General features: G+C 39.9%; 1 protein-coding gene across 11 annotated transcripts in view; it reads right to left on the bottom strand.

Moving 5' to 3' along the window:
- LOC119969593 (polycomb group protein ASXL1-like) overlaps positions 1-16,150 on the bottom strand; it is a 134,926-nt gene that overhangs the window by 67,209 nt on the left and 51,567 nt on the right. For 9 of the 11 annotated variants that reach the window (XM_038803394.1, XM_038803396.1, XM_038803393.1 and 6 more), the window contains 3 exons: positions 4,905-5,025; positions 4,104-4,210; positions 152-269 (listed from right to left, as the gene is read on the bottom strand). The exons of 1 other annotated variant lie outside the window; for it this stretch is intronic. In XM_038803394.1, coding sequence (XP_038659322.1) covers positions 152-269; positions 4,104-4,210; positions 4,905-5,025 — 346 coding nt within the window. The remainder of the gene's footprint in view (positions 1-151; positions 270-4,103; positions 4,211-4,904; positions 5,026-16,150) is intronic. One more of the 11 variants, XM_038803402.1, reaches the window with a different exon arrangement.

The following is a 16,150-nucleotide window of genomic DNA, read 5'->3' as shown; positions in this document are numbered from 1 at the left end:
CCACCACATTAGTTCCATGCTCCATTTCTGCTTGCTTAATTCCAACACTTTCTTCAGAGAAACGTGCCATGCAAAATGGCTGTAAAGGATCTAAGAATAAGGATTATGTGGAGAGAGGATTCAGATTAAAACTGAGCTCCCTGTATTTTACCTGAAGCAGATTCCACATGTTCTCCGTTTACTTTCAATGGTGTCAGCACAACTCTTGGAATGGATTTGCTCATCATCACTGGAACTCCGATCTTCTTTTTTGGCTGTTGTTTCACAGGCTGTTACGCAAGACAAAGAGTTTTGGTACAAAATCAGAGAGCTAGTTTGATTTACAATTGTACCTTTAATAATCCCAAAGTCCTACAGTGGTGCAAAGGCAACAAAGTTATTTTTAAGCATGCTCACAGTTATAAAAGTAAGGAAGCACGTACGTCAGTTTACATTTTTAAATAAATTGAGTACCAAATTTCTTTTTCCAATTAAGGGGCAGTTTAGATTGGCCAATCCACCTACCCTGCAGATTGTGGGGCTGAGACCCATGCAGACACGGAACAATGTGCAAACTCCACACAGAGAGACTGACCCAGGGCCGGGATCGAACCCGGATCCTCAGTGCCATAGACAGTAGTGCTAACCACTGCAACACCGTGCCACCCTATACACTAGTTTACATAACCCAAAATCTCACAACAACAATGTACTAAACGATCAGATAAAGCATTTTGATGCTGCTGAATAAGGGATGAATGTTAACCAGGACATTGGAGGCTCTTTTCTTTTTGAATAGCACCACTGGATCGTTTACAGTTAGAAGGTAGATCAGACCTTAATATGACATTTCACGTAAAAGGCAATTGTGCAGCATCTCCTCATTATTGTATAAGTCACCCGACATTATGTGCACAAGTGCTCTGGTGTGGGTTTTGAACCCACTATCTTTTGACCACTGAAGCAAGAATGCAACCACTGAGCGATGTAAGCCAAACTATGTCACAATTCTACAGTCATGTTATATCTCCAAGTTGCATTTATGCTATAACTTTAGCATGGACGGTAGCTTAAATTTGACTCTAAAAGAAGGGAAATTTGCTTCCGCAGTTAGCCACAATCTATTTCACTACAATATCAGGTCTGGCAAAAATTATTCCAGATCTATTGTTTACATTAAATGTCGGGTTGATCCTACAGCTACATAATTGGCATTAACAGTAATCGTATACAGGTTCAACACTTAATTCAGGTATGCCTTCATCCAGGTTTTACAGCACTTCCCAGAATAAACTTTTGGGTTAAAAGAGAGAAAGCAATAAAGAACAAGATTAAACAACTACACTTTCATGTTGCACCAATCTAACAAAAAGCATTAATAATGTTCCACATTACACAAAGGGAGGATGTCCAAACAATCATATGTCATGTTCAACTCAAAGACCTAGCTATTTGGAACTCAAAGCCCATGCAACTTCCATTACATTTCATGCTTGCTGGTTTTGTCGGATTTAAACCTATGAGCCGAGAGACTCGCAGAAGGCTTTTTTCCAGAGAAAGTGTTGGTGGTACAATAGTGATTTAATCTTAATGAGTACACATACAAGTTAACAGAAGCATAGATTTAAACATTTTAACATGGCTCCCAAGGCTCATGGTATGTAGCTATGTGGCCCACAAAGATGAGGAGCTTGGACATCACATAAATTAAGCAACCATATTTTTTTGAATCTCAACAGTTAACAGTCTCATCCTAGCCTCATTTCTTGCCTCAGTGACAGCTGTCCTGGTAATAAAACCATGCAGCTGCAAATGCTCAATTTATACCATCAACTTGTGATGTGAACAAAATGTGACTGCCCAGGATTAAGAGATGAAACACCTCATCTACGGAAGTAAAGATAAACTAATACGGATGGGATTTTTATTTTCTGCAGCAACTGGCTGGAGGTATGTGGCTTTAGCAGTACCAGTTGTAACAGTTGAAAATTATTTCAAAATGAGATTTAGAAACAATGATGTGTTTTTCATACAAGTGAAATGGGCAGGTAAGTTTTCTGCTCATACAAAAACAGGGAAAATGCTGAAACTACTCAGCAGGTCTTGCAGCATCTGTGGAGGAAGAAACATTAATGTTTCAGATATGTGAACTTCCATCTGAACTGGGGGAATATAAAAACATAACAGCTTTTGAGTAAGTGAAGGGAACAGACGCAGAGGGTAGAAAAAAGATCAAAAGAGAAGGACGGTGATGGCTGGAGTTAAAGGAAAATTAAAATGACAAAGGAAAGGAGCTATTGGACAAGCAAAGAAACAAAGTTATATATCAAACGGAGTGCGACGTTTAGAGGTTTTACACAAGATGGTAGCCATTTGTCATGTATTTCAAGGAACTGATCACCATCAAAAGCTAGTGGGAGTTCGGACGTTGTTCATTTGATTTATTTTTATATACTCAAAAAAATGTTCAATAACAAGGGGGAGTAGGAACCATACAAATCGCTGTCCAAAAGCAACAAAATGAAAGACAAAACAAGGACACAAGTTGTAATCTAAAATTGTTGAGCTCAATGTTGAGTCCAGAAGGCTGTCAATTGCCCAGTTGAATGGTGAAGTGCTGTACCCTAAGCTTGCATTGAGTTTTATGAGGAACACTGTTGGAAGCAAAGGACAGAAAGGCAGAAGTGGAAGCAGGGTGAAGAATTAAAATGGCAGGCAACTGGAAGTCAGGTACATTCTTGTTGACTGAATAGGAATGCAAGGTCAACACAACATGACGAGTCAAATAGATTCCTTTTATGTTGTGACCATTCTCTACTGTAACCATTCTATGGTTTCTTGAATTTGCAATTACGAGCCCAAACAAGCACAGTTCTGTGTTAATTATAACAATACATCAAAACACAAGTGAACTAATTAAAACAAAAAAATTCTACAGAACATCCAGAAAAATAACATTTAAAACTGCTAATGCTTTGTGGAATAATTTCAGGATGTCTAAACATAGTATTATATTAGGAAAATCTTGGTTGTTCAACAGCTAATATGTGCAAAATCTACATGCACAACTTATTTCCAATTCAAAGCACCCAACATAGATCCTCATTTTAATGTGAAAATTGTCTCACTCGATGACACTTCATATAAATGAGATTTGCAAAGGAATAAATTAGAGAAGCAAAGTTAGCATACGATTGATTGATATTTCTTAACTATTCTGCAATAAGTTTCCATATCAGCAATGGCCTAAAGCTTGAGTTAGAAAAATGAACTTGAACTAATCGCAATTAACCCATCAGTTGCCCTATTCTGCTAAGTTCCATCGTACAACACAATGCTAGATCTGAAATTCCTTATATAACCTTGAACCACACAAGCTGCAGCAGTTCAAGACAGTACACCCTGTTCTTAAGGCAAACTAAGGACAAGCAATAAACGTTGGCCTTTTCAGCAATGCTCACAAGCCTAGAATATTTTCTTTAAAAAAAACCTGTCCTATTGTAACCTGAAAACATTATTGTATATGGATAAGTATAGAACTGCTCCCGAGAATACTTCAAGACAACATCCATCCAATGTTGATGGGTGAAATCTGACTTCATGATTGTTTCATACATATTTAAATTCATGTTATGTGAAAGTGTATAATATCTTTAGTCAGATGGTAATCCAGTTGAGTATTCTGCATGTTAAAGGTCAAAGAATTAAATCACTCCTTTGGACAAAACATTCAAGAAGGCACCTGTAACTTGTGGGGCTCTGCATCTGGAAAAACAATAAATCATTTAATTATCATTAGATACAAAAACAGAGTCCAACTCTTCCGTAACTGTAATAGCCCTTTCAGATCCAGTGCAGCTATGCAACTCGCTAATACTGATAAATGCTGCTAAGCAACACGGCTCTGGGGAGGAAACCAGAAAGCCGTACAAGCAATCAAGGCTCAGTGCCAGCTTACATTAAATTTTGAGCACTCATTCATCAATAGATTTTACACTGATGTACATCAGGTACTACTGCCTAAAAGTATTTAGATAAAACTCCATATTCTTGACAGTTCCAAAATTAATAGGTTGTGAATTGTTTCTGCTGCGGTACAAATTTATCAAAAGGACCTCACTTACCTGCTGGGTTGCTTTGTGACTGTTGTGCTTGCCAGGAGACACCTGTTTGCCTTGAATATCAGTGGAACATGACGCATTTGAGGAACTCTCATCAGACACCGGTGACGCTAATTACGGAGTAAAGAAAAGTGCGTTTAGATTGCTCCCCCCTCTCTTGTTCGTCACATACAGTTTCATCAATATTTGCAATTAGCATTCACAGACACAACTAAACCTCAAGACAATTTGTTCCACATGATTTTAAAACCTATTTCAGCTTTCCTTGTTTTATTTTTAAACATTAAAAATATATCAATTGCAAATTATACAAATGCTTAAAATTCACCCAGTTGCATTCTAACAGTGTAACCATTCTAATTCTTCTGTGGGCCCAGGACACCTCCAAAAATGCACAATGTGTTTTATGCCTTGAATATCTGTATTCCCTTCCAAATTTTTCTACAGTTATTCTCCAGTACCAGGTAAAAAGAAAAGGTGGAAAAATCAAACGATAAAACCAGCTCACAGTCCTACTGTCCAGTAGCCCTCTGCATTCATCTGCTTTAGATATTTAACTAATTTCTCTTAAAAGGCACAGTGGTTCCCACCTCAACTCCCTCATGCAAAGCTTTCCATGTTCTACCAATCTTATTGGAAAATAATTTCTCCTGGTCACTTCCCTCAATCCCTTTGTGGCAATGTTTCAACTGAGGGCTCCTTCTGAATTTCATAAGCAGATAATCCTACCTCAATTTATGCAATAATTGGCACATGATGAATACTGCTTTGGGTTTTTATAGTTTGAAGCAAACTATCGCATACCATCATTTTCTTCGCCCGTGGTACTGGTTTCATTAGAGTCACAGCTCTCCAAGTCAGGTCCATCATCATAACCTTCACCATCGCCAATGGGCATGTTTTTGGGCCATAATAGTGCGTCTTTCTAAATGAATAAAAATTGTTTAAAACAAATTATGCTCTGAAAAATAACCATAACAATTAAGTTATAGATTATTGAAGGTGGAAAAGAGTAAAATTCTGCATGAAAAAGCTTCATGAAGAATTGTTACCGTCACTATTTTATGTAAACAAATAAAGTAACTATTTTGAATAGCATGGGAGAACATTTGAATGGAAGTATTGGTGATTTCTGTAATAACAGATGAAATATATGCATATCAGACAATTTATCTGATAAAAAAATCCAGTTAAATACAAGATGAAAGTTGACATTATTCCATCCATAGTGCCTTCCATTTGAGTCACTAGGCTCAGACAAAAGCAATTCCCTCCACACAAACTTTGTACCTTGCTTCAGAAATATTACCAAACTATGGATTGGGAATCTTCTTTTTATAAAGCAAATGAAAACTTTAATTAACTGAAATTAATGGGTAGATACTGAGAGGATGTTTCCACTTATGGGAAAGACGAGAACCAAGGGCCATCACTTAAAAATAAGGGGTCTGCCAATAAAGGCAGAGGTTTTTTCTCTGAGGATAGTTAGTCTATGGAATTCTCTTCCCCAGACAGCAGTGGAGGCAGGGTCATTGAATATTTCTAAGGCAGCATTAGACAAATTCTTGACTGACAAGTGAGTCATAGATTATACGGAGCAGGCAGGTAAGTAAAGCAGAGGCCACAATTAGATCATCCATCATCTTATCAAATTGCTTAGCAGGCTCAAGACGCTGAACGACCTGCTCCTGCTCCTAATTTGTAAGTTTGCATGTATGCATGTTAACTTACAAGGGTCCAAGTGGGATCAGGTTTACTTCTACCTCCTCAATCAGAGAAAGGGGTTGGGGAGAGAGGGAGGTAGGAGGGAGAAAAAGAACAGATTGAGAGGGTAAAGTGTTTACAGAATTTACAGTGCAGAAGGAGGCCATTCGGCCCATCGAGTCTGCACCGGCTCTTGGAAAGAGCACCCTACCCAAGCCCACAACTCCACCCTATCCCCGTAACCCCACCCAACACTATGGGCAATTTTGGACACTAAGGGCGATTTAGCATTGCCAATCCACCTAACCTGCACATCTTTGGACTGTGGCAGGAAACCGGAGCACCCAGAGGAAACCCACGCAGACACGGGGAGAATGTGCAGACTCCACACAGACAGTGACCCAAGCCGGGAATCGAACCTGGGACCCTGGAGCTGTGAAGCAATTGTGCTATACACTATGTGACTGTGCCGCCCATTTGAATGACATTAGCAACAGAAGTCCTACATTTAGTACTTGCACAGTAAAAGTTGAGTGCGAGATACTCCAGGCAGTGCATCTTTCTGAAATCACGTTAGACAAATTAAAATATTTTAACAAAGCTGATAAGTTTGGAATCCATTCCAATTCGAAGCAATAAATGATAGAAAATTTACCACAAATCTATGAACAAAAATATTTTACTTTAAAAGAAATCACCATGATAATTAAGTAGGATATTGAATTTTATTAATGCAAGCAAAGTAAAGTACTCTTGCTTGGATGAACAAAGTTTGTCACGTACAAACACAAAGGTAAAATACTGTGGGTGCTGGACATCTGAAATAAAAACAAAAACTGCCAAACACTCAGCAGATCATCTGTGGAGAGAGTGAGTGTGTTAATATTTCAGGTTGATGATTGTTCACCATATATTTTCAGCTGCTGGATGCAAGAATGCCATTTTGCAAGCATGAAACCTAAATAGAACTCTTCAAAGCAGGTACGGGACACATTTCCAATTCACCACAAAAGCAATGTAGACAAAAGCAATGTAGACAGACATCTGCTGGCAGAACAGGAAAACGTGAAGCAATTACAGTTCCACTAGACGACCACTTTATCCAGGAAACCATATTCAATCTAACTTCAAGGAACAGAAAACAAGGGAAAGCCACGGTGGAGGTGTGGACTTGAGCAGGGTGCTCTTTCCCAGAGCCGGTGCAGAATTGATGGGCCGAATGGCCTCCTTCTGCACTGTAAATTCTATGATTCTATAAATCTACTACTGTTAAATGCTCAACTTTCCAACTCAAAACCATTAACATTATTTTTTTGAAAGTGGTGACTTCACACAAGGATAAATAATGACTTGCGTTTGGTTGCTGTCAGCAATTTCATTATAATTTCATTATTTATTGGAGTTATTTGTGGTACTACCTTGTTATTCTGAAACTGATGAAGGTAATATTGAACTTGTTAGATTGCAGTTGGGCAACCATTAAGTTGAGGCTTAAAAGCAAAGGAAAGATTCAGAGAATTCCTTGAAGACCCTCCTTAAACTTCACCATTACCCAATCTTGGGAGCACCTCTGCCAATAGCTCCTTTGGCTCGGCACTCATTCATTTCTGATTACCCCAATCTTGGGCCGTTTCTCTGTATTAAATTTGCTATATAAATGCAAGTTGTTCTCATATTATTATTGTTACCAGGGAGTGGTTAAAATTTATGAAGAGAGACCAAATAAAGTTTGGGCTTTTTCACTGAAAAAGTATAGGTTGCATGATGTTGGGCGTCAAGATGCTGAAAAGTTATACACGCTGTTTTTATATTAAAAAAACAGAATGGAGAGTGGGATGAGACAAGAACAGGGGAAAAAAAGAATCCTGATACAGGTACTACTGAATTCGGGCCCATATCATAAAGTGGGATACTTTCTTGAAAATAAATGACAAAATAGAATGATATGTGTGTGAGTGGTATAAAACTGGGTACCCTACAAAGAAAAACATTGACTCAGACCAGATAGGCCAAATGGTCTGTTTGGGTTAACATTAAGATTTCGGGCAGCACGGTGGCCTAGTGGTTAGCACAACCGCCTCACGGCGCTGAGGTCCCAGGTTCGATCCCGGCTCTGGGTCACTGTCCGTGTAGAGTTTGCACATTCTCCCCGTGTCTGCGTGGGTTTCACCCCCACAACCCAAAAATGTGCAGAGTAGGTGGATTGGCCACGCTAAATTGCCCCTTAATTGGAAAAAATAATTGGGTAATCTAAATTTATATTAAAAAAAAGAGAAAAAAAAAAACATTAAGATTTCGACAACCAGGCAACTCACAATCAAAATCAAGAGACTGAATGAGAACAACATAATAATGAGCGAGTGAGTTGCGCTACAAAGCAGGAACACCCCTAGCTGAATTATAAAAGGGAACAAACCAGAAGCAAGTGCCAGCTTACAGTTCCAAAAGTAAAACTTCCAATACTAAATGGCACTCAAACACTAAATCACTAAATGGCACTAAACTCCAATGAGAATCACAATTGGACATAATTCACACCTTCTAAATTCTTGCACCAAATCTATTCATGATGTGGAGATGCCGGCACTGGACTGGGGTGAGCACAGTAAGAAGTCTTACAACACCAGGTTAAAGTCCAACATGTTTGTTTCAAACACTAGCTTTCGGAGCACTGCTCCGAAAGCTAGTGTTTGAAACAAACATGTTGGACTTTAACCTGGTGTTGTAAGACTTCTTACAAATCTACTAAGTCATAGAAAGGAACACTGGCTGCAGTGCATCTGAAAATATCATGACGATGTTTTGCTACACTGGAAAAACTAATATCTGTTGCTTTTCTAAATTCATCTAACATCCACAAGATCAATCAATAGTTAGAGATAAGGAACCCCATCTTAGTTTATTCATCCAGGATATTGCAGCAAGACCCAACAGTTATTGCAGCAGCAAAAACAATTCCAGTGCTTGCATTTACACAACTCTATTTGTAAGGTAATTGTACATGATTATTGAAAAACTTCCCAGTAGTCAAGGAAACTATAAATTTAGAGTTTAAAAAAATATATATTTTATTACAAACATGTATCAAAACAGTTTACAGCAAATAAACACCCCGGGAAACGTACTTCCCAGCAATCAACTATACAGTGTGTACAGATTTTTCCCTTTTTCGTCCCCCCCCTCTTACGACGAATAGCTCATCAAACACGGTCACAAACATCCCCCACCTTTTCTCAAACCCCCTGCAAAGCCCCTTAACTCACACTTTATCTTCTCCAACCGCAGGAAGTCGCACAGGTATAAATTTAGATTTTATATTACTTTAGCATCTCTTTTCCAGACAACAATGCCAAATTTCTCCAGTCTTTCCTCATAACTTAAGATTTTTCTGTTAGCCATCAGCCTCACAGCTTGTCTCTGCAATGCCTCAGTCATCGAGGGCAATATCCTTCTATGGATGGATATGCAGCAAATCAAATAGGGTAACTTTACAGGTGCACTTTTGCTGATTACCAAAGAGAGAAGCAGATTCTGTCACAAGTACCGTGTGAGGGTGCTGCTAGATGTCATTGTGGGTTGTTGAACTTTATGAAATGGGCTCTAATTCAGTAGTACCTGTTTTGCCAAGCTGCAATACACACTGATCCCCATGATGACAGTGCATGCTGACAGGTGATGTCACCATTTTCCTGCTGTCAGCTAGTACTTCCCAGGTGGGGAATATATGTACATGCTTAGGGTCTTCACGTCTACACTGTCTCCAGTTCTTCAACAGATCCCTCACAATTCAGCAAATAGGATTAATTCCTGGAGACTTCTGAACAATCCTGGAGAGTTGATCATTCCATCCAGACTTTTCAAAGGGAAGACCAGCATCTTACAGGTTATAATTTGACAAAACATGAGCAATGGGGTGGGGCAAACAACAAATGGCAGCTTGCGCCACCCTAGTGTCAAACAAAATTCAATACTGTCACTAAAAAGTTATGAAACTGAGTTGTTGATTTACCACATCTGCCTAGAGTATAAACTGTACTAACTCCCCACACAATTTTTGATGGTGCAACCAAGAACTTAATGTTAGCTCGTGGTCTCAAAGTTTTTAATTATTGGAAACAACTTGCTTTGCAATGTGGATCAGGGACTCCATGTAATTTAGATTACTTCCAAATAGAATTTCCATTATCACCACTGAGTGATGATCGAGTGGTACTTGCTTTTTCACTGATTTAGTGTCAACATCAGCCTTAATGTAGGCAAGCTGACAAAAACATTATAAATCAGCAGTGGGATTGGGGGAAAAGACAGAGAGAAACTACTGGATTGTGGTAAAACCCATTTGATTCATTAATCTCAGGAAAGGAAATATGCCATCCTTACCTGACCCAAGCCTAAATGCAATGCAATGCGTGTTGACTCCTGGCTACCCTCTGAAAAGGCCTGGCAAGCCACTCAGTCGCCACAAATTGCTACAGAACAGTCAATTAAGAACTTATTTTTAAAAATAAATTTAGAATACCCAATTCATTTTTTTTCCAATCATGAAGCAATTTTAGCATGGCCAATCCACCGACACTGCACATCTTTTAGGTTCTGGGGGTGAAACCTACGCAAACACAGGGAGAATGTGCAAACCCCACACGGACAGTGACCCAGAGTCGGGATCGAACCTGGGACCTCGACGCCGTGAGCCTGCAGTGCTAACCACTGCACCACCGTGCTGCCCTTGCAATTAAGAATTCCTGACAGCATGCTGGATTAACCAACATCACGTGAACTGCAGCAGTACTTCTCAAGGGGAATTAGGGATATGTATAAAATGCTGGCCTTGCCAGCAACTGTTACATCCAATAAACAACGTTAATCGTGCCATGGCAGCCTTTTAAGGTCACCTTTAGATTACTGGTCCAGAACTATAACCAATGGGCCATTTGACTTCTGGTGCTCCAGTAGGGGGCTGGTTTAGCTCCTTTGGCTAGACATCGGATTGATGCAGAGCGAGGCCAGCAGTGCGGGTTCAATTCTCAACCTGGCCCCTCGCCTGAGGTGTGATGATCCTCAGGTTATATCACCACTAGTCATCTCTCTCCTCAAATGGAAAAACAGCCTATGGTCATCTGGGACTATAGCAACTTGACCTTTAGCTGTACAGTATTAACAAATGAAACAGAGTTAGAAATATTACCCCCAGCAATTCCAATTCTACCCAATAACTGGCATACAAGAGTCAGCACACTGTTTTCACATTCACAGTAGTTTCCATCTTACTGTAAAGACCTAAAGGATCAGGATGCAAAATCATGCATTACACATTTTATCTTAAATAACAGGATTTCATGCATATTAATAAAATACACAGGGAACAGAAGACAGATAAAGGAGAGTTGCAAGATGATTTTTGATGTCAGTTATTGCAGCAAAGCTTAAATTTTAAACAATGCTTTGCAATCCAATTGCTGCTTTCACTATTGAAAGTAATGTTTTTAATTCTTAAATGCTAGTTGTTACATATTGTGAACACGACTGAATTATCACCGAGTGTCTTTTAGGTTGAATAGCTGAACCATGAAGTTTATGAACCGACATATGAACTGGAAGGTCATTCAGCCCCTCTGCCATTCAATAAGATCCTGGTGATCAGATTGCGGCTTTAACTCCGCTTTCCTACCTTCTCCTTGTTATTCAAGAATCTACCTCTGCCTTCTAAAACAATGATCTCCTTTCTTAAAGAGACCAAAATCATCACAGTACTCGAAATGTGGTCTCACCATGCCCTGTAGAACTGTAGAAACCCTGCAGAACTGGAGCGAAGCTGCCCTACTTTTGCGATAAATGGCAACAAATAAATAACATGCCATTTGCCTTCCTCAGCATGGTTTTACCTACAGACTAACTTTTTGTCATTCTAATACCAGGAAACCCAGATCCATTTATACCTCAGGAGTCATACAATCTTCCTCCATTTAAATAATATACTGCTTTTCTATTCTTTTTGCCAAAGTGGGCAAATTCACATTTTCCCAAATAATACACCATCTGTCATCTTCTTCACCTTTCACTTAACTTATCTGTATACCTTTGCAGACTTATGTCCTCTTTAAAAGCCACTTTCCGATCCATCATTGTGTCATCAGCAAATTAGCAACCATACATTTGGTCCCTTTATCAAAGTCATTGATAAGAGTTTGCAAACAGTTGAGACTCCAGTCCTGACATTCTACATTGCCAACCTGAAGGTGAGCCATTTATGCCTACTCCCGGTTTCAAGTTAGTTCCTTCCATGCTAATACGTTCACAGAATCCCTACACTGCAGAAGGAGGTCATTCGACTCATCGAGTTCGACTGACCCTCCGAAAGAGCACCCTACACCCATGTCCACTTCCCCTGCCCAATCCCCATAACCTAACCTGCACATCATTGGACACCAAAGGGTAATTTAACATGGCCAATTCACCCAACCCACACATCCTTTCAACATCTGTTAAGTGCCCCTTATGTTTAATTAAGATCACCCCTCATTCTTCCAGACGCCAATGAGTACAGACCCAACTTTCTCAAACTTTCCTCATAAGATAACTCTTCATCAAGGAATCAGCCTAGTGAACCGCTCTTAAATGCCTCCAATGCAAGTAAATCCTTTCTCAAGGAAAGGGACCAAATCTGTACCCAACATTCCAGATGCGATTTCGCCAATGCCTTCTACAGCTATAACAAGACTTTTCAACTTTTATAGCCTATCCCCCTCACAATAAATTACAACTACTTGCTGCAACACTCCACTTGTTTCAGTTTTCCAACCTGAAAATTACCATTTATCCCAACTCACGATTTCCTGTTAGGCAGCCAATTCTCCATCTTGTGCATTTTATGTGGCACTTTAAAAAAAAAAAAACAACTATCCAACTGCTTGGTTTGGTCTTCTTAACAAAATTATCTACAGTTCAATATGTGGCAGGAGGTTGCTTCTTAAGTTAAAGATATCATAGAAACTGATTGGTCACAATTAAAACAGGCATTTGCCACGCCATTTGATGGAATGCCGTATTCCCTTCACTTGGCCATGTAAAAAGCCAATTCATTCCTCTTCGCAACTTTTTCCACCCCAATTATGGGGCAATTTAGCATAGCCAATCCACCTAGCCTGCACATCTTTGTGGGGGTGGAACACGGAGAGAGTGTGCAAAGTCCATACAGGCAGTGACCCGGGGCCGGGATCGAACTCGGGTCCTTAGCACCTTGAGGAAGCAGTGCTGCGCCACCGTGGTTCTTCGAATGTTACTGCTTAAAGTTGAGACCAATGATCAGGTCAAACGTTTCCTGCCCAAGTACTCAATCGTGTACAGATGCGTAATAAACTTGGGTTTCAGGATGCCATTTCACTATCCATTTTGCTGCCAAGCCGATGCTCTTGATAGAAGTATGCTGAACCAGTAGTTGTTTCCTTGAATTTCAAGGGTAATTCTAGCATTTGGCACATCTAAACAACTTGCTTTTGTGCACGGTAGCACTGTGGTTAGCACTGTTGCTTCACAACGCCACGGGCCCGGGTTCAATTCCCGGCCTGGGTCACTGTCTGTGTGGAGTCTGCACGTTCTCCCTGTGCCTGCGTAGGTTGCCTTTTGGGTGCTCCGGTTTCCTCCCACAGTCCCGAAAGACGTGCTGTTAGGTAGTTTGGACATTCTGAATTCTCCCTCAGTATACCCGAACAGGTGCCGTGGTATGGCAACTCGGGGATTTTCTCAGTAACTTCATTGTAGTGGTAATGTAAGCCTACTTGTGACACTAAGAAAGATTATTAATGCTATGAACATTGTGACCCTATATTTCTTTTCACATATCTATTTCTATACTGATGTCAATGACTCATCCTTTTAAATGTTTTTCTTTCAAATTAGGCAATCTCCCAAATAGAGATCTTCCTCCTGCTCCTCCTTTATATCTGTAGCATGTTCTTCTTAATAGATAGCCGATCCATTATTCAGTTATTAATTCCACTCTGTATTGATTGAATGTCTCCAGCCTTCTCAATGCAATAGCTGAATCTTGGGGTCTTGGTCTCCATGTACTGAAATATGTCATCTTCAAATTTGAGGTTATTTTGTGCATAGTTTCTAATTTCCAGCAACTAATAGTACCAGTTATGACCATGATGGTGTCAGCTTTACCTCTCTGCATATCAATACCTTGGCCCATTTCCTCCAACTTTGGTATTTTTTCCAGCCATCTGTCTCTCTCTCTCCACGCTGCTGTTCCTCACCCTGAAGTTTCCTCCCTTGCCACTCTCCTCTCCTCTCCTCTCCTCTCCTCTCCTCTCCTCTCCTCTCCTCTCCTCTCCTCTCCTCTCCTCTCCTCTACTCTCCTCTACTCTCCTCTACTCTCCTCTGCCTCAGATTTGGGTTTCTTTGTCCGGTTCGGTTTGGTTCCCTTTCCTTCTCACCGGGTCAGGAGGGTCGAAAGAAGGGTTTCCAGACGGGACGGGAGCCGCCTTTTGTGCCGCCGCTCACCTTGTGGCCGCCACCGAACATATTTCCTTCAACTCAGTTCCCACCAAATTTAAAGTGGTCCCATTGCAAATCATTTTTCCCGTACTCACTTTTGATAATGCTCTACTAAAACTGAGGAGGATGGATTCTTCCTACTGAACAGGAAAAAGACAAGTTTGACATTAATAAGTGACCCCTTTCTTACTTCTGGCTTCCAACATCCTTCTCAATCACATATTCTTCTCTTTCTTTACTGACACTAATTTTGCCAGCATTCGATCTAAGCTCCAAGTACCCCATTGCAAAAGCCTCCTCCTTGATGTTCAAAGCAACATTCATGACAGGTGAGCACCCCAACTCATTCATTTCTTGGATGCATGCCTAAATTCTGGGACTACTTACTGCCTTCAAAATGTCCTTATTTGATGCTTTTAAAATCAATGCCTGCAATCACTTAATCACCTCCTGCCTCCCATTTTGTTGCAATGGATCTTGGTCATTCACCTTTGTCAACAGGAGATCACGGGAGTTGCAGTACTAAATCCAGATCTCTTCTGTAGGAAATGTTTAATCTTAAAAATTAAAACAAATCTAACGAGCAATAACAGTACTTGCATTGTAATTCTACTGTTGCCTAGATTATTGTCCCTTATACCAGCAAAAACAGACACCAATATCCCTCAAGTCAAATCAGGTTCTTTAAACCAGGTTTCAAAATCCATCATTTGGCACCGAAGCATAAGTTCTTCTATCTAAATCAGTATCAATCAGTTCGTTTAAAATGGGTTTTAGCTGCAACATACCAATGTCTCGAAAGCAATATAACATAAGCTTGCTAACAGATAGTAGTTAATAAAACTTGACCAAGTACAAAAAATATCCAATGACTTAGGAATGATTTTAATCTTTTATAAAGCCTTATGGCTTCCATTAGAGAGAAAGGTATGGATATTGGATGCAAAATGCATGAGCATTGCGAGTATTGTGCATGCAATCACTATATCTGCCTCAGAATGGAGTCTTTCAAAATGTCAACCTGAATTAAATTTTCTTCAGGAACAAAAGAGCCTGAAGATCGATGTGGGCGGGGGAGGGGAGGGGAAGAGAGAGAGACACTGAAAAATATCCGCTTTCTGCAGCTGTGCAGTAATGTGATACTGAGGTATCCAGATGAGTGTGTGGATTAAGTGCTTGGAGGACACAGCCCTTTTTGAAAAGTTCTTGCAGCTACATCATTTAATTTCCAGGCCAAACAATCATTGCTAAAGAATAAATAACATGATCAAAATTAATTAATATGATTTTAACTTTCACGGTTGGATTATACAGACCTCATATTATCTTGCATTTAGTGTATCTTAAATGAACAGATTCCTGATATACATGTAAAGGATACCAGCAACATTTTGCAAAATATCAGTGCCCCCAGGGCAGCTTATCACTAGATATTCCTGTCGAGAGGGCCTAGCAGGGTGTTGGGGGGGGGGGGGGGGGGGGGGCAGAGGAGGAGAATACAGTTGGAGAATAAGTTTACTTGTGTAGGACAAAAAAAAGTATACACCACATTCTAAAAGTACCTCCCTTACAGAAATAGTCCCCTTTAAATAATATTGAAATTTAAGACTTTCAAATTAAATGAGATGATTTTTTTTCTCTTAAAAATAAAAGCGTTCTGTCCAAGAAAGTATGTCTGATCGACAATCTGTGGGCTACAACTGACCCTAGAATCAGTTGAAGCCCTTGAAGCCCCAGTAACCGAGTCCGTGTTTGTTTATTACTTATTGATTTCTCCAGTTTTGATTTTAAGCATCTGGTGCTGGGAATTGAGGTTCTTTGTTCTATTGCCATCTTTCAAGCTAAAT

The sequence above is a fragment of the Scyliorhinus canicula genome, chromosome 7 (assembly GCF_902713615.1).
Source record: "Scyliorhinus canicula chromosome 7, sScyCan1.1, whole genome shotgun sequence".
Taxonomy (NCBI): domain Eukaryota; kingdom Metazoa; phylum Chordata; class Chondrichthyes; order Carcharhiniformes; family Scyliorhinidae; genus Scyliorhinus; species Scyliorhinus canicula.
The sequence above is the reverse complement of the archived record's forward strand: the minus strand, read 5'-3'. Positions and strand labels throughout refer to the sequence as shown.